Here is a 24352-nt window from a genome sequence, read left to right on the forward strand (position 1 = left end):
TATTTTGAATTTTCATGGCATATGTGGGATCCTAACACTGATAGCCTAAATCGGTGTTATTTGTAGAGTTTTTGGGAAGAGAAAGCGCAAAGCCGCATTCAAAATTTTGTTGAGAAGGCCGAAGGCCTTCCTAATAGGTGACCTAATGCTTTTAAAAAGCATCAAGTAAAGTGCTACAGTGGCATAGTGCTACAGTGCCAGAATGTTTGGAACCGGGTTGATTCGGTTCGAACTGGCTGAATTCGCATTGAGTCTGCACCGAATCGACCGGTTCCAGCCTGTTTAGGCACTTATCGGTCAATTTCGGTTGGTAAATGACTGGTTCCAACCAGTTCTATATGGATTCCTTTCGGTACGGGGCCAGAACCGAATGTAATAGACGAACCGATCCAGTTTCGCACCAAGTTAATTCAGCACTGCCCGAACCGGATAGTCGGCCCGGTTCCGTAGTCCTTGCTTCCAACTGATGCTTGCCAATGGTTGGAAGGAGGCAGAGAGGAGAGCTGTCATGGCTAGACAATGATATTATTTGAGTACATTGGCTATTGTGGAGAACTTTGGTTGAAGTGGGGAGCGGAAAGGGAGGCATGGTCCATTGGTGTACGGGATTCTTGAATTAAATAGAGAAGAAGAAAAGAAAGGAGGGGTATTCTTGTTTCCTATTCATGCGATTAGAATGCCTAAGTAAGCTGCTCTTTTTTCTTTTACAAAAAATACCGCATTACCCAGTATCTTTTACTAGTACCACAAGCTTATTCTAGGCAATTGCCAATTACCACTGCTATACACATTGCAATATCAAAGTTGTTAGATCAGATTAGGTGGATGTTAAAGCAATTTCCTTATAATAATTTAAATCTTAACTTTGAATTTAGTTATTAACTTTGTTGGTAACACGCCTACATGATTGCTAATCTTCACTTTTGTCATTTTGATCATGTTGTTGTTTTGGTTGTCAAAATCAAATTTCTCATATCCATACTCATCATTCAAGATTTCTTATTTGACATATTCTATCTCTTTGCAGGATATGAAGCACCAAAATTGAGGTGCGTATCACTCTTTTACATATTTTTGGTCCAGTATTCTGAATTTTCAAAAGAGAGTTGGAGAGTCCTATACTCACACACCTTAGATTTATATTGAATATTTGTATATTAATCTTTTTTTTTGTTTCATGTTGCTATGAATTATTAAATGGTGTGTTTTCCTTAAAAATTACAATCCAATGGTTGAATTGGTCTATTATTGAAGTTATTGGTTACAATGATAAATTTACATAACACATTGATTTAAAGGAAAATTGTAAAACGATATGCTTCTCTCCCTCTTTGTTCTTATTGTTTCTATTGTTATTCTTGTTTTAGTGTGAATTGAAGGGTAACCCAACCCAACTTTTCTAATGGAAAAAAGTTTTGTAGTATACTTTGAACTGGTGTTGTTTTCCTTCTCTGTAAAGGCCGATACCATATTAGAATTTATTAATGTAGAACAAAGTATATGTGTTTGCTCATATGAGATAATTTCTAATTGAATTTCTATATTATTATGCTTACTTAGTGGACTTGGCAATTAAGGGAATCCTTGGCCCTTTTGACAGCCTAGGAACCTTGAAAATCTTGTGCACAAGGAGAACTACAGTAATAGAAAACTTTTTGTATATGTCAATAAGTTGATATGTGGTAAAAAGAGTAAATGTTGGGGCTGATTAGATAGTGATGACAATAGCTGCAACACTTTTGATATGGAATAAATAGGAAGGGGTAAGCTCTATCTTTGAATCACCAATCTATCCATCCTCTTAAGTAGTAAGATAAGACCATACTCTATAAGGTCCGCCGAACCAGTACTGTGGCTTCTACTAGCTGGCGACTAGCATGATACGATACGGGTCTGTGCCATGCTATTCTAGGATGTACTAATTTTTTTTTTTTTTTGAATACTTCGAACTAAAGTCGGCAAATGGTTTGCCGATTACACTTCAAACCATTTGCCAATTTTAATTTTTTTGCCAATTTTGAATTGAAATTGGCCAATTGTTTGCCAACTACAGTTTGAACTATTCAAAAAAAAAATTATAAGGCATCCCCTATTTCAAAATGAAATAGCAAAACCCCTTGCCGACGAGCCGAAAGGGCTTTCGAGCCCTCTCTTTGTTGCTCTCTTGGCCTCTCTCCCCCTCCCTTCCTCCTTTCCTCTCTCCTTCTCCCCCTCCCTTCTTTTTGAATTGATGGACTAAACTGTGTCGGTAATCGATTGACTTGGTTTGGTATGCCCCAAACCGGCATTGTTCAACAGACCCTGATATTCCGTTTCAAAAAATCAACTTTGACTTTAAAATCTGCTTGAAACCATCTCTCTGTCTCAGTATGTGTGTATACGTATGCATGTATGATATGACTATACTCCATTTCAAGAAATCAACTTTGAGATTTGATTTTAAAATATGCGTGAAACCATCTCTCTCGATGTGTGTGCGTGTGTATATTTATGAATGTATTATATATACATGTATGTATGTATGTAGAAATCAACTTTGAGATTTGATTTCTCACTAACTAAAATTCTCTTCAGAGGAGAGGATACTACTTCTATTGATTTCAAAAATCGATAATGGGACATCTAAATTGAGGATCCATGCCATTGATCATGATCTATACTTACAAAAATGCCTAAAACTAAAAATCACATGTTTGAAGGCTTGTAACCTATGTGTGGGTGCAAAAATGAATGGTTAAAATAATAAAAAAGCCATGTTTCTCTATGATTCAAGCATTAAAGTCTAGTGATTTTCAATGTATACATAGTTTAACATGCATAGATTATGATCAATAAGGTGATTTTTCAATTCAAATGATTGATCATATATTTTAACACACTAGCACAATAAATAACATTTATTTTTATGTCTACATGATTCATACTACCAAATTTGGTTTCAGGGCATTTTTAGTAGTATAAAGCATGTGAATCTTTATTTTGGATGCCTCATTATTAATTTTGGAATCAAGAAAAGTGATACCCTCTCCTCTTGGGATAAACATAGTTCTATATATATATATACACATGCTTACACACACACACACACACATATATATATGTAAGTATTTATACATGTGTATAGAGAGAGTTTGACTTAGCTAGACTCAAGTAGATCTTCGTTCAAATTTGGTTCAACCAGGATTGGAAGAAAGGGTCCCACATTGATGGTCTGAGTCGTTGGATATGTTTTACTACCTCTAAACTACTTACACACCAAAAATTATGTGATTTTGAGACTACTAGCCTATTAGTCATAAAAATATGCATTGTTTCGTGCTATTTAAACTATCTAATTTTATGACCACTTGATACAGTGCCCGTCGCCAAATCATGTAATTTTTGGTGCATAAGCAAGGTAATGATCACATCCAACAGCTCTAGTCGTTGTGCAACCCCCATGGTTCAAACTTGACCTGACCGAATCTATATAGAGATCTTCTTGAGTATAGCCAAGTCAATTTCATACACACACATACCTATATATACACATATATATACACAGACACACACACACACACACACATATACACATACATATATATACACAATACGTATAGGCATACATATATATGTATATATGTATGTATGTAGAGAGAGAGAGAGCGCTAGACTTGACTACACTCAATTGAATTTTCATTAAAATCTGGTCAGTTTTGGATTGAATGATAGAGGTTTCATATCGATGATCCGAGTCATTGGATGTGATTTACTACCTCGAAATGATAGAGCCATTTAGAGCTCTAAATTGCTTACATACCAAAAATCATGCAATTTGGAGACTCTTAGACTATGCATCGGTCAAAAGATTGGACAGTCTAAAATAACATTAATATATATATATATATATATATATATATATATATATATATATATATATATATATATATATATATATATTGATCACTTGAAGCATAGGCTAGGATCTCCAAATTGTATGATTTTTGGTATGCAAGCAATTTAGAGATAGTAGATTAGATCAAGCGGCTCAAATCATCGATGTGGGACCTCCGATATCTAGTGTGGACCTGATTAAATCTGAGTGGAAATCCACTCGAGTGTAGCCAAGTCCAACTATATATTGTATGTATTTATGTATGTATATATGTCTAATTGTCTCTTGTTAAGTTCAGCACTATGTTTCTTGGTATACATGCACGGTAATTAGAAGTATGCCTGTGACATTTTATCCTTTGAAGGAAACTGGCAGACAAAGTTGCAGCTGCTGGATTCTTTGTGGTTGTTCCTGATTTTTTTTATGGAGATCCATATGTACCAGATCAGAAGAGTATAAAGACATGGTTTGAAGGTCATGGGATGGTATGTTATAATCATCTTAAAATATAAACCTACAGCATTATTAGAAGTTCATTATTTAACAACCTATGTCAAGGAATATGTTAGCTAACCTGTTAATAGTATTTGCAAAATCATTTTTGAAGATTTTGCATGTTATCACTACAAGAAAATGGGGTTTCACCGACCCTTTTTTGCCGACGCTTTTTACAAGCGTCGGCGATTTTCGGTCCAGCCCCAACATATGCCGACGCTTTCTAAAAGCGTCGGGCATAGACGACGCTAATTAGCGTCGTGGTAGATTGTGGCCTAAGACGACGCGTATACGCGTCGTCAGAACTCAAATTCACAACAAAAATCAAGCGGGCCGTTCCCCTCCTCATTCTGCATCCCGATCTCAAGCCTTAGCTCCTCTCCTCCTCTCCGGCGATGAACTGCCCCCCCTTGTCCTCTCCGGTGCCGAGCGACGTCCGACGGAAAGGTCTTCTCCTCCTCCCTCCTCTCCGACGACGAGCGGCCGACCTCTGTGCTCTCCGGCGCCGAGCGACGTCCGACGGCAAGCTCCGCTCCTCCTTCCTCCTCTCCGGCATTTTATTGCAGGTGGGCGGCGGACGTGGTGGGAGGGAGCGGGCAGGGCGGGAAGGAGGAGGAGGAGCGGCTGCCTATGGTGTTCACGCCAGAGCAGCAGCAGTACACGCTGGAGCTGGACCAGAAGGCGGCCTCCCTGAGGCGCTCGATCCAGGATCTACGGCTCCGGATAGAGATGGGCACTGGGCCGGGCCGCCCACGGCCCGGCACGGCACGGCACGAAGCGGGCCGTGCCTGGCACGGCCCGCCAGCTACAGTGCCGGGCCGTGCCTGGCACGGCCCCTTTGAGAGGGCCGTGCTGGGCTAGAGGGTCCTGGCCAGCGGGCCGTGCCTAGCACGGCCCGCTTCTGGCCTGGGCCCGGTCTAGGCCCGCGGGCCAAGCACGGCACGGCCCGCGGGCCAGCACGGCACGGCCCATAAGGGCCTGGGCCGGGCTGGCACGCGGGCCTGGCACGGTCCGGGCCTGGGCCCGGCTCGGCCCGATAAAAATTAATGCTTCATAAATTTTTTTAATAAATTAATAAATATTGAACACTAAGAATTTATGATTTATGAATATAAAGCCACCTTAATGGTGGGGGGTTTGGCATAGACCCCTACCAGTTTATTAATTTAAATCAAAATGGTACATGAAGGGAGGTTTGGACCTTGGTCTGACCTCTAGAATACAATAAGAAACTAAGAAAGGGCCGAGGTTTGGACCTTGGTCTGACCTCCAGAATACAATAAAAATGTACAATTATAAAAAATTAAGAAATCTTACTAATCATCAGTGATTCAGTGAATCAGTATTCACTCTTCAGTTTTCAGTCTTCAGTCTTCAGTAGTGTTTGTATCATCATCATCAGAGGATGTTGTATTATGTCCACCTTTATCTTGAAGTCTTGCCTCAGCATCCAGCCAATCCTTGAAGCAGAGAAGCATCTCCACCGTTTCGCCCGTCATCCTACTTCTCTTTTCGTCAAGAACACGCCGACCTGCACTAAAAGCGGATTCCGATGCTACCGTGGACATCGGCACAGCTAAAATATCGCGTGCAATTGCAGACATAACAGGATATTGATTTCTAACACTCTTCCACCAAGATAATACATCTAGATTCTCTATTTGATTTTCATCATATGCAGAATGAAGATCATTTCGTAAATAAAATTCTAGTTCACTACTTAAAGATGAAGAAGATGAAGAGGAACTTGAAGCATGTGTGTGTCTTCTCTGTGCAATGAATGAAAAAATAGATGACGAACGAGAACTACTAGAAGGAGAAATAGAGGTTTGTATTTGTGTTCTAGATCCACGAATTTTTTCATCATATATAGCATAAATATCATAAAGAAGTTTTTTTACCTCATCTTTAGCAGATTCAGCATCTTGATTCATATTTTCAGAGTATGCATCAAGTAAAATTAGCACGCCATTTAATTTAACTCTAGGATCAAATACAGCAGCTAAGTTATGCATAGGACATATCCTGTCCCAATACTCATTCCATTTAGATTCCATTAGGTCAATAATAGGCATTAAAACATCATCATATCTATGTTCTGCAAATTTTTGACTAATTATATATGCTTGTTGTAAAAATGAACATGAAGTAGGGTAATAAATACCAGAAAGAACATTGGTAGCATTATAAAAACTAAGCAAAAAATCTTTCAAAATTTTTTCTTTATTCCAATCAGTTTCAGTCAATGTAAATCCTAATCCACGATCATTAATATATGCACTTAATAAATTTTTATATGGGTATGCATCATGTATCATGCTATATGTGGAGTTCCAACGAGTAATTACATCAAGTTTAAATTTTTTAAAACGTTTACCATGATTTATGCATAATTTCTTAAATTCTTGAAGTCTTGATCTAGAAGCATGAATAAAAGAAACTGCATTTCTAATTTTTGAAATCACATCTTGAATCATGCCCATGCCAGCTTGAACAGAAAGATTTAAGATATGACATGCACATCTAATATGCAGTAAATTTCCATCTAATATGGGATGCAATGAGTCTTTTAATAATACAACAGCAGAATTATTATTAGATGCATTATCAAAAGTAATAGACATAATTTTATCATTAATATTATATGAACATGCAGTTTGATAAATTATATTTGAAATTTGTTGCCCAGAATGTGGAAAATCAAAAGCACGAAAAGCAAGAATACGTTTATTTAATTGCCAATCATTATCAATATAATGAGCAGTAATGACAATAAAACAATTACTACCTACAGATGCTGACCAAATATCAGAAGTTAATGAAATTTTTACATTTAAAGTAGAAAGTGTTTCAATTAAATTTTGTTTCATTGCTAAAAAATTGGTCATAGCTACTCTTCTAAATGTACGCCTACTAGTTCTTTTGTAAGCAGGTTGTAGGTTTAATTGAACATATTCTTCAAAATTAAAAGATTCACATAAACTAAAAGGTAATTCATCCTTAACTATCCATTTTACAAGTGCTTTTCTTTGATTTTCATGATTATATGCAAAATTACCTACAAGTAATCCCCCTTGTATATTAAGGGTACTTTGAGTTTGAGCATGAGAATCATGCATCCTATGACTCTCTTAATGTCTTTTTAAATGCCCTGTTCCCCCACTACTACTACAACTATAAAGTTTGTCACATTTTTTACATTTAGCTTTCCAGACTCCCTCAACCATAACTCTATCAAATTCATTCCATACAGTACTAGTCCTCTTACGAGAAGAGGTTTGACCTTCACTCGGTTCACCAGTTCTAGAGGAACTAGGAACAGGGGGTTGGGGATTAGTTTCTTCTCCCTCAGAAACAGGAATGCCAAACTGACTTTCCTCAAAAGATGACATATCTATGATTAATTCAAAAAATAAAAACTAACCGCAAGGAGGAATTGAGTAGAGTGTCGGAGGGCAGAGGCAGAGCCGAGATTCCGAGCTTCCTCTTGTGCTCTCAACAGAAGCGACCTTCTCTTCTCAACAGGAACCTCCTCTTGTGTAGCACTTGAACAAACTAAAAATTAAATTACTAGAAGAGCACTTTGAAGAGAGAAATAATAGCAGTAGAGAAGGAGAGAATGAGAGGTTTGGTGTGGTGAGAATGAGGGAGGAATGGGCTATTTATAGAAGCCCAAAATTTTTTTTTCCCAAAATACCCCTCAATTCAGCCGTTATTGGACTGTTGGAAGGGGTAAAAGGGTCATTTTCACGAAAATAGCCGTTGGAAACGGCTATTTTCCTCCCCCCTCTCCAGACGGGCCGTGCCTGGCACGGCCCGTCTGGAGCCGTTGCGGGCCGTGCCAGGCACGGCCCGTCTGGAGACGTTGCGGGCCGTGCCTGGCACGGCCCGTTTGCGCCCGTTACAGGCCGTGCCTGGCACGGCCCGTGGCGTGCCGTGCCCGGCCCGGCCCACCAATAGAGGGGCCTGGGGCCGGGCCGGGCTGGCCTTCCGTGCTGGACGGGCCGTGCCAGGCACGGCCCGTTTAGTCTTTGGGCCCGGGGGGCCCGGGCCGGGCCGGCCCGGCACGGCCCGTTGCCCACCTCTAGCTCCGGATACCTCCCGCACACATCTCTCAGCGCCTCCCCCACCTCCACGCTCACACCCTCACCTCCAACGCCGCCCTCGCCCTCCAACTCAACTCCCACTCCGCCACCCGAGAACAAGTATGTCTGATCCCTCCTCCGTCCATTCCCCAAATCAATTTATATACCATACAAAATTCCATTTAATTCCATCCCCCCTTTTCAATTTCGTGTATACTCTGTTGCATTTGTAGGGATCTCGTGAAATCTATGTACGCCTTTCTTTCGTTAAATTTCTTTATTTGGGTTTTGGGGCATTGGATCGGACAACATCAGATCTCTCTCTCCCTCTCTGTGTGTGTGAGTGATTAGTTGATAAAATTATGTAAATTAGTCCCAGAGCAACTGATCCATCATTAACATAAATTCATATAACTCATAAGCGGATGCCCCATGACCATGTCTCATTCATTTCCCGGGGTTTCTTTGTTTCATTTTTCAATTTGTTGAGTTAGGGTTAGTCGCGGCTACAGAATAAAAGAAGGTACCTGGTTCATTTAGATTTGGGTTGCAGGATTTTAATTTCTTTCTTATAAATTTAAGATTGTTTTAGCTCAAAATAGTTCAGAAGAATCCTACAGGTACTAGTGAGATGTTGACATATCATAGATCAACTTTATATAAGCTCATGCATGATGCATGTTGCTACTCCTATATTTGAGGTAGGAAATTGTTGTACTATTACGGGAGAGATTATTGGTAAAATAGAGAGGAATTCTGAGCCTCAAGGCTTTTTAAGATCCAAGAATCATGAGGGTGTTTGAATGTTAGGTGCTATCCAGGCTTTTCTTTGATTTTTTTCCCTTTTAGGTTCTTTAATTACAACTGGAGTATCCTCCTGAGAATAGTTGCTTGGAGGATTGGGAAAGATAAAATTAGGTCTTTTTGAGTACTCAATTCTTCTACTGGAAAAAATATTTGAAAGCATCAAAAGAAATGTGATCTTTTGGGCCTTTCCCTGGCCAATAATGCCTTAGGAGCTGTTGAATCGTGACAACTCTGGGGCTTCCTGCTTCGCGGGATGATTAGGAGCACAACCAGCACAATTTTCCTTGCATGCTAAAGATTTGCAAGAGATGTCATTCACCATTCTAAAATTGGATTCTGGAATTATTCCTTGTATTTCTACTTTCATCTCCATATGATTAGAGACATCAGGGTTGGGGGTGGCTCTCCTTGGAGTAAGGAGTGGGAGAGCCATGAGTTCATGATAGAGTGAAGGGAGGCAGAGAGCAGGACAGCAGATTAAATATTCCAGTAAACAGTCCTTCAACACGTTAAGCCCCTCTAGTTTTGGGGCATTCTGCTATTATTTGATGTTTTCTTCTTTGTTAAGTTTGTGTCTTGGAAATATTCTGTGTTCTCATATTATGCTTCTTATTTTTTATTCCTAGACTTTCTCTTTATTCTAGATCCTCTTTTATATTTCAGAAAAATTCAGATGTCTTTAACATGAAAGAAAGTGCAGGTGTTGGTTTACCACAGGCACCAAAAAATGTGCGGCTTTTTTCCTATAATGAGTTGAAGTCAGCAGCACGGAACTTTCATCCGACAAACAGAATAGGTCGTGGAGGGTTTGGAGTCGTATATAAAGTGAGACTTTGGAGTTCTGTTGTAGTTGATTACTTTATCATTTTATTCATCTGTTTATTACTAGTTTGGGTAGCCAAACAATCATTTCGCGATGATGGTTTGTTTTCTACTCAACAAACTGATTTCAGTTCAATGGTTCTTTGTCATATGCTAAGCCGTTGTTGTTATTCTATATGCAGGGAACATTGAGGGATGAAACAGAGGTTGCAATAAAGACACTGTCTGCTGAATCAAAGCAAGGAACGAATGAGTTTCTGACTGAGATTGATATGGTATCAAATATTAGGCATCCTAATCTTGTTCAACTGATGGGGTGTTGTGTTGAAGGCAGGAACAGGATTTTGGTTTATGAGTATCTGGAGAACAATAGTCTAGCAAATGCTCTACTTGGTAATTAAGTAGTGAAATCATCATTTTGAACAGTTCGATTCATAATCTTCGGGAACATGTGACTCATAGTCTCATATAAACCATCTGGAATGTCAGGTCCAGCGAATAAGCGGATTGCTTTGGATTGGCCCAAAAGAGCTGCTATTTGTGCGGGTACAGCTCAGGGTCTTGCATTTCTCCATGAGGAAGCCGAGCCACATATTGTCCATCGAGATATCAAGGCTAGTAATGTTTTACTTGACAAAGACCTAGCCCCAAAAATTGGAGACTTTGGTCTAGCTAAGCTTTTTCCTGACAATGTCACTCACATTAGCACACGTGTGGCAGGAACTATGTAAGTGTTATCTTGACCCTTTTTTTTTTAATTTTGGGGATAGGTACTTAGTAGCTTATTTACTAGATTTTGGTAGGAATTTAGGTGCATTGATTCAGGCTAATTTTTGTTTGCTTTTCAGGCTGATTGCCCTGATGCATTAGCTCTGCAACTCCTAAAGCTTAAAAGATATTTAAACATTGTGTATTGTTTAAATGATGCCTAGTGCCACGTCTGTTCTTTCTTAACTTAGTAGTCATTTCTTGCCTGTTCTTTGCTGCAGTGCATGTACATTTAATTATCTCAAGTCAGTTAATGAAATCTACATTTCTTTCCAAATTAGGCATTTTGCCTAAAGGAATCCAAAGCCTGGAGAGATGCTATCTAAGCAAAATATTCCCTTCAACATCCATGGTGCTCCTATCATTTTGCCTACTTCCTATGAAGATATGGTTCAAAAATACCAGGTTTGCCGCTGAAACTTTAGATTTCTTAATTTACACTGTATTTCTGCACTGCTAATATAATCTCACATTTTTCACCATGAAGTGTTTGGATCTTCACCATGTTTCCTGCTACAGGCCGCGTTGCAATTGCTTGGAGCTTTCCTGCTTCAGTTTGTGTTGCTGCAATCAGGGTGTTTCATGCTTCAAACCACAATGTTGTAGCTGGGGATTCCCCTGCTCCAAACTACAATGTTGTGGCTGGGGGTTTCCTTTCTCCAGACCATGCTGTGTCCTTCCAAGCCTCTCCTGCCCTAAGTACTCCTGTGGCTGTATCTTATCCTGTCCAAGATGTACAGAGGTACGCCTGTGCCCAAGATGCACCAAACCTGGCTGTACTACCGGATGTCTATGTTAGGTTAGATCATGTAAATGATCAATGTAAATATTATCTACGCTATGTGGCTTGTGACGGATCCATAGCCCACCTGATCAATGTAAATGATCGAGTTGTCAATATCCTGCTTTAGACTTTATGTCTAGGTCTTTTTTATGTGGATGGATAAAAATGCAGAGAGGTATGTCGTGTGATACCATGAACGTAGACAAATAATGAGTTTTGTAAACATTTCTTATCTTGTAATCAGTGTTCAAGTCTGCACTATGAAGTGTTTGTAATACAGGTTCGTATTTTTATTTACATTCGTATTTTTATTTTTTTTAAAAAATAGCAATCCCGATGCTTTAAAGCGTTGGTAAATAAAAGTTGTGGCACGCCTACGCCGACGCTTTAAAGCGTCGGTAAACTGTACGTCTACGCCGACGCAAAAAAAAGCGTCGGGAAAGATACATTGGCCGACGCTTTAAAGCGTCGGCGAATGTTGTTTTTGCCGACGCTTTTAGTAGCGTCGGGGAAGCCGTGTTTTTGCCGACGCTTTCCCCTAGCGTCGGCAAAAACTTTTGCCACTCCGATATCGTCAACGCTTTTGCGACGGTTCTGTTTACGTCGCGGGAACTTTAGCCGACGCTTATAAGCGTCGGAAAAGATTATAAAAAGCGTTGGGAAAGATGAATTTTCTTGTAGTGTATGCATTCTTTTACGTATTTGCTTACACATTGCATCCGTAGCTTTGCAGTGAATGCATTATTGCATATATGCGATACATATTTTCATTCCTCTAATGTATTTGAGTTTTGCAGTACTTCATTACCTTTCAATGATTTTTTTTCTTTCATCCAGAACTTACTGCAGACTCCAAAGTGAGGTTGGCAGTCATGTTACCTTCTTTGAAATTGTAATTCTTATGAGCAGTTAAAAACTTTGTGGAATTACAAGTTTACGACAGATTTGTTCCTTTAGCTACAGTTAATAAATGTCTAGAGCCAGTTACCTCCTTACAGTTGAAAAATTGGTGTTGTAAAGTCTCTAATTCCTTCTGACAGATATAGGACATTGTAGCCAATCATACCTTTTTCTCTTTCAGCTTGTCGACAAAGTGCTATATAAAACTGCTCTTTTTTGCTTCTCTGATTAAATCAACTCTGAAGACAAGAATCTGATCAGCACTATACTCCCAACAATCCTTTGGCTTTATGTTCTTAAGGAATTGAATATTTCAGTTTCACTCCATATCTGAACCACGAAGCATGACTCTACGCAACATGGAGCAAGTAGCCTCCAAGAACTCTGGTGAATAAGTTGGTTCACGTTCCTAATGTGACCGCCCGCAAGATTTTCAAAAGATATTAACAAGCCAAAGGTCCTACCATAAATGGATTTTTCCCATTCTCAATTACAAAACCTAACATCTGAAGATATTCTTTTGTGCTTGGAAAACGCTGTCACTGTATCGAATCATATCTTCAATGTAACTTGACATAATTTCTCACTGCAACAGCTGCCGGGCATTCTATGTAATTGTGCAAAGATGTGATAGAGATATAATAGAGCATACTGCTTCATTCACCTCTTTAACATACAATTTCTGCTTTTGCGCATTTAATTGTTGGAGTGAAAGGCGGTTATGCTTTCCTTCCACTTGTACCAAGGTGGCACTGGGGTGACGTACCCACACGTGAGGCGGTGAACCCAGTGGGGTGAGCCCACGGGTCGGGGAAGGCACGCGAAACCTGCGACCTGTATCGAACATTCCCTAGTGGAAGGGGGGCTCAGTAATGGGGCTGCTACGCGGGTGGGCTGGTCCCTCCCCCTCCCCTCCTATTTTTTTACCAAAAAAAAAAAGGTCTTTTATTTTCTTTCTTAATACACTTGCTTTTTGCGGCTTATTTGTTTCTTATAGTTAGAGAATTACGATTCTATTTCAATTTTCTTCGTGTTGCAACTTTTTGCAGGAGAAAGGGTTTGAAGATGCAAAATTGGTAATTGAGGCTTTGAAAAATAAAGGTGTGTCTGCAATAGGGGCTGCTGGATTTTGCTGGGGTGGTATGTTAGTATATCCTTATGACCTGAGTTATGATTTTCTAGCTGGAATATACTTGAAATAAATTTTTGGGTTATGATGATTTCAAGGATTTCTAAAGGCAAATTTTTGAATCTTCTCAGGCAAGGTAGTTGCAGAATTAGCAAAGTTCGATTACATTAAAGCTGCAGTTGTGCTACATCCCGCATTAGTGACTGTTGATGACATCAAAGGTATGTATCTTAATAGCAACATAAAAAGTACATGATTTTGATTATTAGATGGGAAAACTGATCATTCTTTGAATTTCTTTATCTAATTTTATGATTAACTAAAATTCGCTATATTTTGATCTTGCAAATATTCAATTATTTTCAGAGGTTAAATGCCATATTGCTATACTTGGAGCTGAGATTGACGAGCATGCCCCACCTGAACTGTTGAAACAGTTTGAGGAGATTTTGTCCGTCAAATCTGAGGTATGAAAATTCTTGAAAGACTTGTCATTCATTCTATATGTTATTGGTGATCCAAGCTGTGCTCGAATCTCTCTCTCTCTCTCTCACACACACACACACACACACACACACATACACACACACACACATGCATGAGCACACAGAATGAGTGAGAGATATTCTTCTTTGAGGAGGATTGAGGCTTCAAGCCTACTTGTGCAAAATCAGCAATCAATGTTTTGAATTGAGGATCCACACTATCATCAAGATCTACATCTAAATGACCTACAAACCAAAGAGTTTTAAAAGTCATATATCCAAGCATCAAGTGATCTACAACTGCACAATTTCAATGGCTTAGTAAAATGTATTAGTATGATCTATGATGCGTAAATCATGTTATAAGATCTTGAACCACGATAAATGGTATGTCCCAAAAAATTGTGTCATTATCCATTTTAATAAAATAGGACTATTGACACACCATCCATTTGTGTCCGCGTGATGCATAGGTAAATGTGTCACGTCTCAAATTCGGAACATAACACGGTCATGCTACCGAGAGGTTCAACTCACAATAACACGAAGCCAAAGATTTTATTTATAAAAGTCCAATTTCTTTATCTATTAAATTCAACCAATATTAGTTCAAAGCATCTAAATTCAAATATAAATACCAAACCTATAATCATCAAAATTTAGAAAATTACTAAGCTACAAATTCATAATCAACTGAAGAACTAAAGTTCTACTATATAGATCGCCAAGCTAGCAAGAACTAGAATTCTACCAATAGGTCGCCAAGTTTGCTAGCACGAACAACAAGCGTGGACCATCCTTCATCCCTACTGACCCTATTCGTCTAGAGAGAAATAAAAATAGAGATATATGACGACACATCTCAGTAAGTAAACCTTTCACTACCTTACTGGATCAAGCATAAGTTTTTACATGCATCAATAAATCATTTAGAGAAGATAACTACCATTAGAAAAAGAACATTTCATAATAACAATACAATCATAAATCAATCATGCTCATATGCATAAATCATGCAAATTATATAAATGTGGTTCCCGGTGCATAAACAAAATCATAAATCGTGCTAATTTTACAAAATTATAAATCATTTGTCATTTTGCCATATCATAATTTTATAATAATTCTCTCAGACTAAAAGCTAAAGTCACCTTATACCTGTGATAGGGTCATAATCAATATGATGCCAACTACTATAACCTGCTGGTGAGGGTCGTATGCCAAGCTACTATAACTTGCTGGCGATGGCCGTATATAGCTATCTTAGAGTCTATAGTCAGCTTGCTTAAAATAAATTTTCTTAAGTCATATTTTCTTAAATCATACACGAATAAATTGCTGAAAGATTATAAAGAGTTTGTAGTCCATAATTAAACTTTTAACGATAGAATAATCATACAATTATTTTTTTCATAACAAAATACAAATTTTGTAAATATGGAGTTCCTAGTTCATAAATAGTGCTTAACGATAAAATAATTATGGAACCATTATTTCGCAATAAATCATGTGTTTCATAATATCGTATGCTTGGTCCTCGATTTTAAGAAAACATGATATTATCAACATTTAATACTATTTTCGTATTTTCATAATACTAAAAAATAAATTGAAATTTGAAAACTAATAAGAAGTGTTAGGGTTATTTATCTTTTCCGTTTTAGACTTTCAATCTTCACTAGGAAAACTTGCTAAACTTATTTAAAGATATTAAGAGTAAGATGTTCCCATTCGATAATTTTAATAATATTGAAATAATAAGACAAAGGGAACGGTTGGCCAGATGATGGTGGTCAGGTTAGGTTAGGTCTAAGTAACTCAATCAATGAATTATGGGGCACGGACTAGATTAGAGCCAAGGCCATTCGATAGGCTTCATAGCCCTTAACAGGGCTAGGGTGACAGTCTGGCAAACTACTCAGGCACCAGGGCAGATCTAGGCCCTTTGCAGGGGTCAACTCGGGTCCATAAGATAGAGAGATAGGACTCGGTTCATGAATCCATAGGTCTTCTTAGAGAGAGAAATAGAGAGATGAGAGAAGGAAGAGAGAAATAAGATATGGATGGCTCTCTCCTTTTTCTCTTTCTTTCTTCTTTCTTAGCAAAATAGAGGATGAAGGAGGCTTTGATTGGTGGCTGACCATGGTGGTCTGGTAAGGTGGCAGCAAGCGATAGAGACATGAGGCGGAGGGCGGCTGATGGCTTCGGCGACAAACGCCGACAATGGGCATGGCCGAAAAAAGGAAAAAGAGGCAAAACAGGGGATCTTATCCAGTCGATTTTTGGCCAATTTCGCGGTCGATGGCCATGATTTCGGGTCATGAGAAGTAGAACAAGAAAGGGGAGGAGGATCGGAGCATTACCTTAGCCCAGACGGTGTCGTTGGCTTTGATTTTCGGCGAGCACAGTAATGAGATGCCGTGATTTCAAAGCGAGAAAAGAGAGAATGAGGTGCCTTGGGAGGCTGGGCTTGGCTAAGGTGGCACATCGGCCACTAGAGAGGGAGTGTGGAAGGAAGGAGATGGGTAGGCGAGCAGGGAAGGGTCGATCGAGGGGAAAGAGGGGTTTAAATAGGATCCTTGAGAGAGAGGATAATCGCGGTGCCAACCGACCATTTGCTGGTTACAACAGTCTCCAATGGCCACCGGCTGTTCACACGGGCTGCGCCACCCTCGGTCGCGCCTTAATGACTATCGTTAGGACATGGGATCGAGATCCCTTGTTCAGATTTTTTTTTTTGAATTATTTTATTTGAAGCTGGTTGGGCTTGCCGACTTTGGTCTAGGACAGGCCCAGTTCTCACATAATGGCATCCAAAAAATATGATATCAGTATGTATAGTTTGTTGTAGATTATGACCAACAATGTTAGTCCTCATTTAAAATAAATAGATTTCTTATACAAGGTCATTCATCATGAGACCAAAATTAGTGATTTCTACAACTTAATCAAGCTTTATATATCAACCTATTTGATGCAGGTCCATAGCTATGTAAAGATCTTCCCTGGTGTTGTACATGGATGGACTATGAGATATGATACTAGTGATGAACCGGCTGTGAAGAAAGCTGAAGAAGCTCATCAAGACATGTTAGAGTGGTTTACTAAGCATCTTAACTAAGAAATCATACAATGTGAACATTCAGTGGCAGATTAATAGACCATTCCTACATACGTCGTCCGGCTCCTCATAAATTTTTTTAGGATCTTATTATGAAAAAGGCTATGTATAACTGAGGATTTGTGTGCTCTTTTATATGTTGACCTCCTAGTCAATGTATCCTAAACTTCGTAGTTGGAACTCATCACCTCACCACCACCGCCACCACACAATCAGACCAACAAAACCGCGATACCTCTCGGAAATACAAACCCAGATCCCAAACCAACCACACGAAACCCAGAACAAAAGCTGAATCTAATCCGATCCGATCTGAGTTGAAGTCTTTCAAGAACGAACAAAGCACCCAAGAATCCAACCACCCGAAACAATCCAAACCACCAACCCCCTCCAATCCTTCGGATCGAAGCGAAACCCTAACGACCCCAACCGCTGCAACCCAGCAGACGGAGAACCGAGGAGGAAGCCGAGTTCGTAAACCTAATTCCGGCGCTGATCGATCCCCCGAGGCCGCGACCCGGCCCGTAAATTAATCCCCTGGAAGCTCGGCGAGCTCGCTCTCTTGGAGCTCCGAGCGATCGATGGGGTCCGGATACCGCCGCCCCCACCCCTTACCCACCTCTCTGTCTCTCTCTAATAAATTTCTTTCAATTTTTCATTCTGTAGAAAAAGAATTCCAACTTTCCAGCAGCCTCGAATTCCGAATAATTTTTTAATCTGGGGAAGCGGGTGACCTTTAGACTATTGTGATGACAGATAATGTTTAGCTTTATCTAAAGTCTTGTGGCCTGGTTCTTTCTGTGCAGCATTAGCAATTGTTTTATTTGTCGATGTTCTTTTTTTTCTTTTTGACTGTGGATTTCTGGATTGGTTGATAACTAAGAATGCGTTTTTCACCTCTTTTTCCACCCATCATGCTCTTCATAAGAAAATTAAAATATTTAAATAAATCTATCTCATCCTATCAACTTAAATTTTTAGGACAAGTGGTGATTCCAACAATCTTCAAATCCTCTGAGGAAAGCAAAGGTATTTTTAACTAGTTTCCAAACAAATCCTAATGTCAAGAGTGATGCAGGGAGACTGCAATTCATGGGTGATATCAGCTGATCTAAATCTGCTCAATGGCACATACTCAGTCTATGTGTAGCCCATACAGACTTGATTGTCAAAATTTTTATCATCCCTTCTAGAGTTGCAGGTGGATGGGATCAACACATTTCTAGTGATGCATATCGACGGGCTCGGCCCAAGGTCGTCTCAAGATCCAACCTAGTTACTTGATAATTTGTCCATCCTTAGTCCAGCATGTATTCAGCCCAACATTTGGAGAGCCCAAATTCGGGGCATAATTTTTAAGGAACTTGAGGATGGTCCAAATTGGCCTTGGAACTTGGCTTTCGGTAACAAATAAAAATATTTGAGGAATCCTCTCATAGAATCTTTGGTACCTTTAAGGGCTCGTTTGGTTCACAGGAAGCATTTTTCCTCCTATGAATATGATTCCTGAGAAGCAGATTCCTAGGAAGAGGATGCTTGGAAAAGTACTTTTGGCATATTTGGTTGACCATGGGAAAGTGACAGATTTACAGAGTGCTTATGTTTGGTTGACCATCCACTTTCTAGAAAAGTTATGTGTAATTCCTGTTATACCCTTAATAAAAATTAGGTCTTTAATGCCTCTTTAATGCTGAAGAGTCTTTTTGGAAAAAAAAAAAATGGAGTGATTCCTGGCTCATGTAAAAGTAACTTTTCCATGTTTCTCATGGAAAAGACTTTCTCATGAAATGTGGAAATTATATTCTCATGGGAATACAACTTTTTCATCTCTCTCTTTTGAAAATTCCAACCAAACAAGAGGCATCTTATTACTTTTTTGTTGACCACACTTTCTCCCTTTCTTTTTCCACGAACCAAATGAGCCCTAAGTTGCACACATTTCTGACCGTCGGCTGAGTGCACGGTGCGCTTTCATTGCCTAAAGTTGATGTCATACTTTTCCTCCATTTAAAGTCACTTTCTAATGCCGTGTTCCGTGAGGTCTGCGGTCTGGAATTTGCACCAAGCAGCAAGTATCTGCCCCATATGTGATAAAAATTTTCTACGAGGATTGTTAATTTAAATGCTATTTCTCAACTTGGCACCGAAAGGGAAGCAATCACGGTTTAGAACATTCTAAGTGGGACAATTTACTCCTCATCTTATCTCACGTAGTTCCTCGTAGATCATTTACGTACTATTAACAGAGAGAGGATCAATGTTTTATTCTGCAGATGAGATAATGCAAGCATTATAAGGATTCTTGTTGCAGCATGGCAAATCCCATTGTAACAACTCAGGACTTTATCCAAAATGGCTAGCCGGAAGGTATTATTCGGGTTCCTTGATCCTGTATAAGTACTCAAGATCTGCCCAGCGAATAATCATTGTGGGATTAAATGCAAGCACGCATGAGTCCTCACATACTTCCCCATTCTAGCCTTGACGTCCTAGTCAAGCTAAGGGTTCAAATCCATTCAAATCTATTCACAAACACCACGATCGGCCCGTGATCAGCCCCAATAGATCTATGCTACAGTGTCTCCTAGTCCACATAGGTTATGGGCCGGGTCCGCTTTGATACCATTTGTAACAACTTGGGACCTCACCCAAAATGGCTAGCCGGAAGGTATTATTTGGATTACTTGATCCTGTATAAGTATCCAAGATCTACCCAGTGAATAACCGATGTGAGACTAAACATACACCCGCACGAGTCCTCACACCTATATTATCCCAAAGGTTATATAAAATTAGAGCATCACTATTAGCTGGTTCTTTTCCACTTCAGGGCACAAGGTAAAGAGGGCCAACCAAGCAGGTTGCGGAAATAGGCAAACTTGTGGAAGAGATGTATGTTTTGTTGGCTTATGACCAAAGGAGATTTGAATCAAAATGATCAAGATAAACCTAAGCTCTATGGTTTTAAACATGAAATTAAATACGACATTAGGGCAAATCACAGTTAAACATGTCACAACTTTTTTTTTTTTTTTTGTTTTCTTTAGCAATTTAGAATTTATGTTGGACACTGCCTCATCAGTTATGAATGCAATTGTTTTGGAATTAAATTTAAAAGGATTTGAATGCATTTTCCAGTATTGATCCTTCCAATTGCCATAATGTTGTGAAAAGTTGAATAATTAGGATTCTTTGTTCTCTGTATGTGATCTTCCTTAGGGGGTTGTCTGATAGATGACTAAACTAAGTGCATGAGGTGACCACGAAGAGCCTATCATTGTTAAAAAGAGTTTAGTATGTCAAAAGTCAATGACTACCATATACATACACAAGTGCTGCTTTGGGAGCAGAGGAAATAAAATGCGGTTCTTTTTTGATGTTTCGGTGGTGAGACAGTTTTGTTTCTTTCTTCTAACCATTTGCAGCAGACATGATTAATTCCGAATGAATGTCTAAAATCTCTCACCATCGCTGTGGTTGATCTGAATGAGCTATTCTTCGAATCAAAGAAATTTTGATGGTAGTTATATACAAAAAACAGTGCCCTCTGGAGTAAATGGGAGGAGCTGTCTGGAGTGGATGAGAGGATTCTTTTCTTCTCAGATTTGACAGTTGATATCTTCAGCATTTCTAAGATATGATAATGCTTTAGAAGTTACCAAGGGAGGCATTAGTGTTTATTGCTATTTCGTAAGATTTACCAGGTGACTTGTGATTAGTAACACATATCCATTAGGATAGCTGATGCTACAAATTATGGCATGGGGAACATTATGTTTGATCTGGTATGATTGTGCATGGTTACTTACAGAGCCGTATAGCTCACATCACTCAATTTATTTTCTTACAGATAAATAAGATTGCTAGGAGCAGAGATCTCGATGTACTTCATGGGTTAGGAAAAATTGTAATTTCAAAATGTTCAAATTTGTAGAGCTCGTATTGAAAACATTCTATGAATGAAATGACATTTTGTATAAATTGCTAATGTGGCTTCGTATTATTGTGGGCAAAGGCTTGCAATAGGATGGCCGTGTCACGAGCCGGATCGGGGCGTAACAAGTACAACCTATAGCTATTTCTATTGTTGTACTTAACCAAACAAGGAATTGAGTATTTATCCCAAAGGTACATCCAGACTAGCTTTTTGCCCCAAGATGCTCTGTATTGCTTATGATCTCTTAGAGATCAATATGAGAACGTTAATCCATTGATTCTGAATGGCCTAACACCTTTTCCAAAAATCTCCTCGACCTGCAAACATCTTGCAAAACTAAGCCCTTAAACAAGTGCATAGGAACTCTACCGAAAAAACAAGTGCATTCACCCACTACACCAAAAAGCCTTGAATGGGTGATTCCTGATTGAAAGTATCATAGTTGTTACAATTGCTGCATAATTGTGATTCTAGTGAATAATGATCACCCACTACACGACAAAGCCATGAATTCTGCATCAAAAAGGTAGAGTTTCAAGCGTTTAGCTAGTTTGTAGCTTTAACATGTCACCTAATTGTCCACCATGAAGGCTGGCAAAATCTTGTGGTATTTAAGCGAATGGCCAATATTTATATCCATCCTTCATTAGTAGCAGAGGATTGGAGTACATATAATACCCAACATGGAATAGAAAGCAAACTTATTCTTGGAAAACTCACGTTCTAACTGATAAAGTAATCTTGTACATACCAGACTACCAGGGCACAAAATTAAAATGTAAAGCAGAATATAAATACAATCCGATATGGGACATCTAGGTCATCTGTAAAGAACCTTTGTATCAAAAAAGAGGCCAATCCATGTCGTTGAATTCAAGAGGAGGCAATTCGTAGTCCACACCCAAATCAGCGCTTAATCTCATCAGGATGCCAGGAAAATTTGGATAATTTGGAAGCCATTGGTTTGTCGCATCCGAAGTGCTGGCCTGATCTATCTCGTTCTCTTGGTTTCCTGCTGTCATGCGGATTACACAGAGGGCTTTCTGCACTCGTGAACAAAAAAGAATGGTGCAAAAAGCCAAGAGAAAATATGATCAATCGTAAATTATAATTAGCTACAGATAAAGCTTTATAGGTTTGGTTCGTGTAACTAATGAAGACATTTGGCTTTGTAAGTTTGGTTCATGGGGTAACGTACTTATACGAGTACCATGGCTTGTATCAGGAGGAAGAGTGTACTCTGTCATAACCCATTTCGTGGAGTTCGAGTTCGAGTGACTTGGTCCTAAATAAAATCTGAAATTTCGCCCGCCATCCTCAAGAATGGGCCATTTATCCTTCATTAGTAGTAGAGGATTGGGCAGACGGAGGGAAGGAGTACATATAATACCCAAAATGGAATAGAAAGCAAACTTATTCTTGGAAAACTCACGTTCTAACTGATAAAGTAATCTTGTACATACCAGACTACCAGGGCACAAAATTAAAATGTAAAGCAGAATATAAATGCAATCCGATATGGGACATCTAGGTCATCTGTAAAGACCCTTTGTATCAAAAAGGAGGCCAATCCATGTCGTTGAATTCAAGAGGAGGCAATTCGTAGTCCACACCCAAATCAGCGCTTAATCTCATCAGGATGTCAGGAAAATTTGGAAAATTTGGAAGCAGTTGGTTTGTCGCATCCGAAGTACTGGCCTGATCTATCTCGTTCTCTTGGTTTCCTGCTGTCATACGGATTACACAGAGGGCTTTCTGCACCCGTGAACAAAAAAGAATGGGACAAAAAGCCAAGAGAAAATATGATCAATCGTAAATTATAATTAGCTACAGATAAAGCTTTATAGGTTTGGTTCGTGTAACTAATGAAGACATTTAGCTTTGTAAGTTTGGTTCATGGGGTAACGTACTTATACGAGTACCATGGCTTGTATCAGGAGGAAGAGTGTACTCTGTCATAACCCATTTCGTGGAGTTCGAGTTCGAGTGACTTGGTCCTAAATAAAATCTGAAATTTCGCCCGCCATCCTCAAGAATGGGCCTTTTATCCTTCATTAGTCGTAGAGGATTGGGCAGACGGAGGGAAGGAGTACATATAATACCCAACATGGAATAGAAAGCAAACTTATTCTTGGAAAACTCACGTTCTAACTGATAAAGTAATCTTGTACATACCAGACTACCAGGGCACAAAATTAAAATGTAAAGCAGAATATAAATGCAATCCGATATGGGACATCTAGGTCATCTGTAAAGACCCTTTGTATCAAAAAGGAGGCCAATCCATGTCGTTGAATTCAAGAGGAGGCAATTCGTAGTCCACACCCAAATCAGCGCTTAATCTCATCAGGATGTCAGGAAAATTTGGATAATTTAGAAGCAGTTGGTTTGTCGCATCCGAAGTGCTGGCCTGATCTATCTCGTTCTCTTGGTTCCCTGCTGTCATACGGAAAACACAGAGGGCTTTCTGCACCCGTGAACAAAAAAGAATGGGACAAAAAGCCAAGAGAAAATATGATCAATCGTAAATTATAATTAGCTACAGATAAAGCTTTATAGGTTTGGTTCGTGTAACTAATGAAGGCATTTAGCTTTGTAAGTTTGGTTCATGGGGTAACGTACTTATACGAGTACCATGGCTTGTATCAGGAGGAAGAGTGTACTCTGTCATAACCCATTTCGTGGAGTTCGAGTGACTTGGTCCTAAATAAAATCTGAAATTTCGCCCGCCATCCTCAAGAATGGGCCTTTTATCCTTCATTAGTAGTAGAGGATTGGGCAGACGGAGGGAAGGAGTACATATAATACCCAACATGGAATAGAAAGCAAACTTATTCTTGGAAAACTCACGTTCTAACTGATAAAGTAATCTTGTACATACCAGACTACCAGGGCACAAAATTAAAATGTAAAGCAGAATATAAATGCAATTTGATATGGGACATCTAAGTCATCTGTAAAGACCCTTTGTATCAAAAAGGAGGCCAATCCATGTCGTTGAATTCAAGAGGAGGCAATTCGTAGTCCACACCCAAATCAGCGCTTAATCTCATCAGGATGTCAGGAAAATTTGGATAATTTAGAAGCAGTTGGTTTGTCGCATCCGAAGTGCTGGCCTCATCTATCTCGTTCTCTTGGTTCCCTC

General features: G+C 39.3%; 2 protein-coding genes across 2 annotated transcripts in view; both read left to right on the forward strand.

Annotated features, from left to right (window-relative positions):
- Positions 1-21397, forward strand: part of LOC103699094 (endo-1,3;1,4-beta-D-glucanase-like) — a 40627-nt gene extending 19230 nt beyond the window's left edge. The window contains exons 2-7 of the mRNA XM_039132834.3: positions 1028-1049; positions 4239-4359; positions 13585-13675; positions 13796-13885; positions 14031-14131; positions 17130-21397. Coding sequence (XP_038988762.1) covers positions 1028-1049; positions 4239-4359; positions 13585-13675; positions 13796-13885; positions 14031-14131; positions 17130-17270 — 566 coding nt within the window. The 3' untranslated portion in view covers positions 17271-21397. The remainder of the gene's footprint in view (positions 1-1027; positions 1050-4238; positions 4360-13584; positions 13676-13795; positions 13886-14030; positions 14132-17129) is intronic.
- LOC120112928 (putative serine/threonine-protein kinase) lies at positions 4399-11893 on the forward strand. The gene is made up of 7 exons (XM_089928305.1): positions 4399-5085; positions 8458-8574; positions 9925-10086; positions 10266-10476; positions 10573-10810; positions 10932-11256; positions 11371-11893. Exons 1-6 carry the CDS (start codon positions 4765-4767, stop codon positions 10951-10953), a joined length of 1071 nt encoding a protein of 356 aa, XP_089784431.1. The 5' UTR covers positions 4399-4764; the 3' UTR covers positions 10954-11256; positions 11371-11893.
- Positions 21398-24352: the final 2955 nt, after the last annotated feature.

This window comes from Phoenix dactylifera, chromosome 17, assembly GCF_051530095.1.
Source record: "Phoenix dactylifera cultivar Ajwa chromosome 17, Ajwa_hap1_PhDact_Kaust_v1.1, whole genome shotgun sequence".
NCBI classification, from domain to species: Eukaryota; Viridiplantae; Streptophyta; class Magnoliopsida; order Arecales; family Arecaceae; genus Phoenix; species Phoenix dactylifera.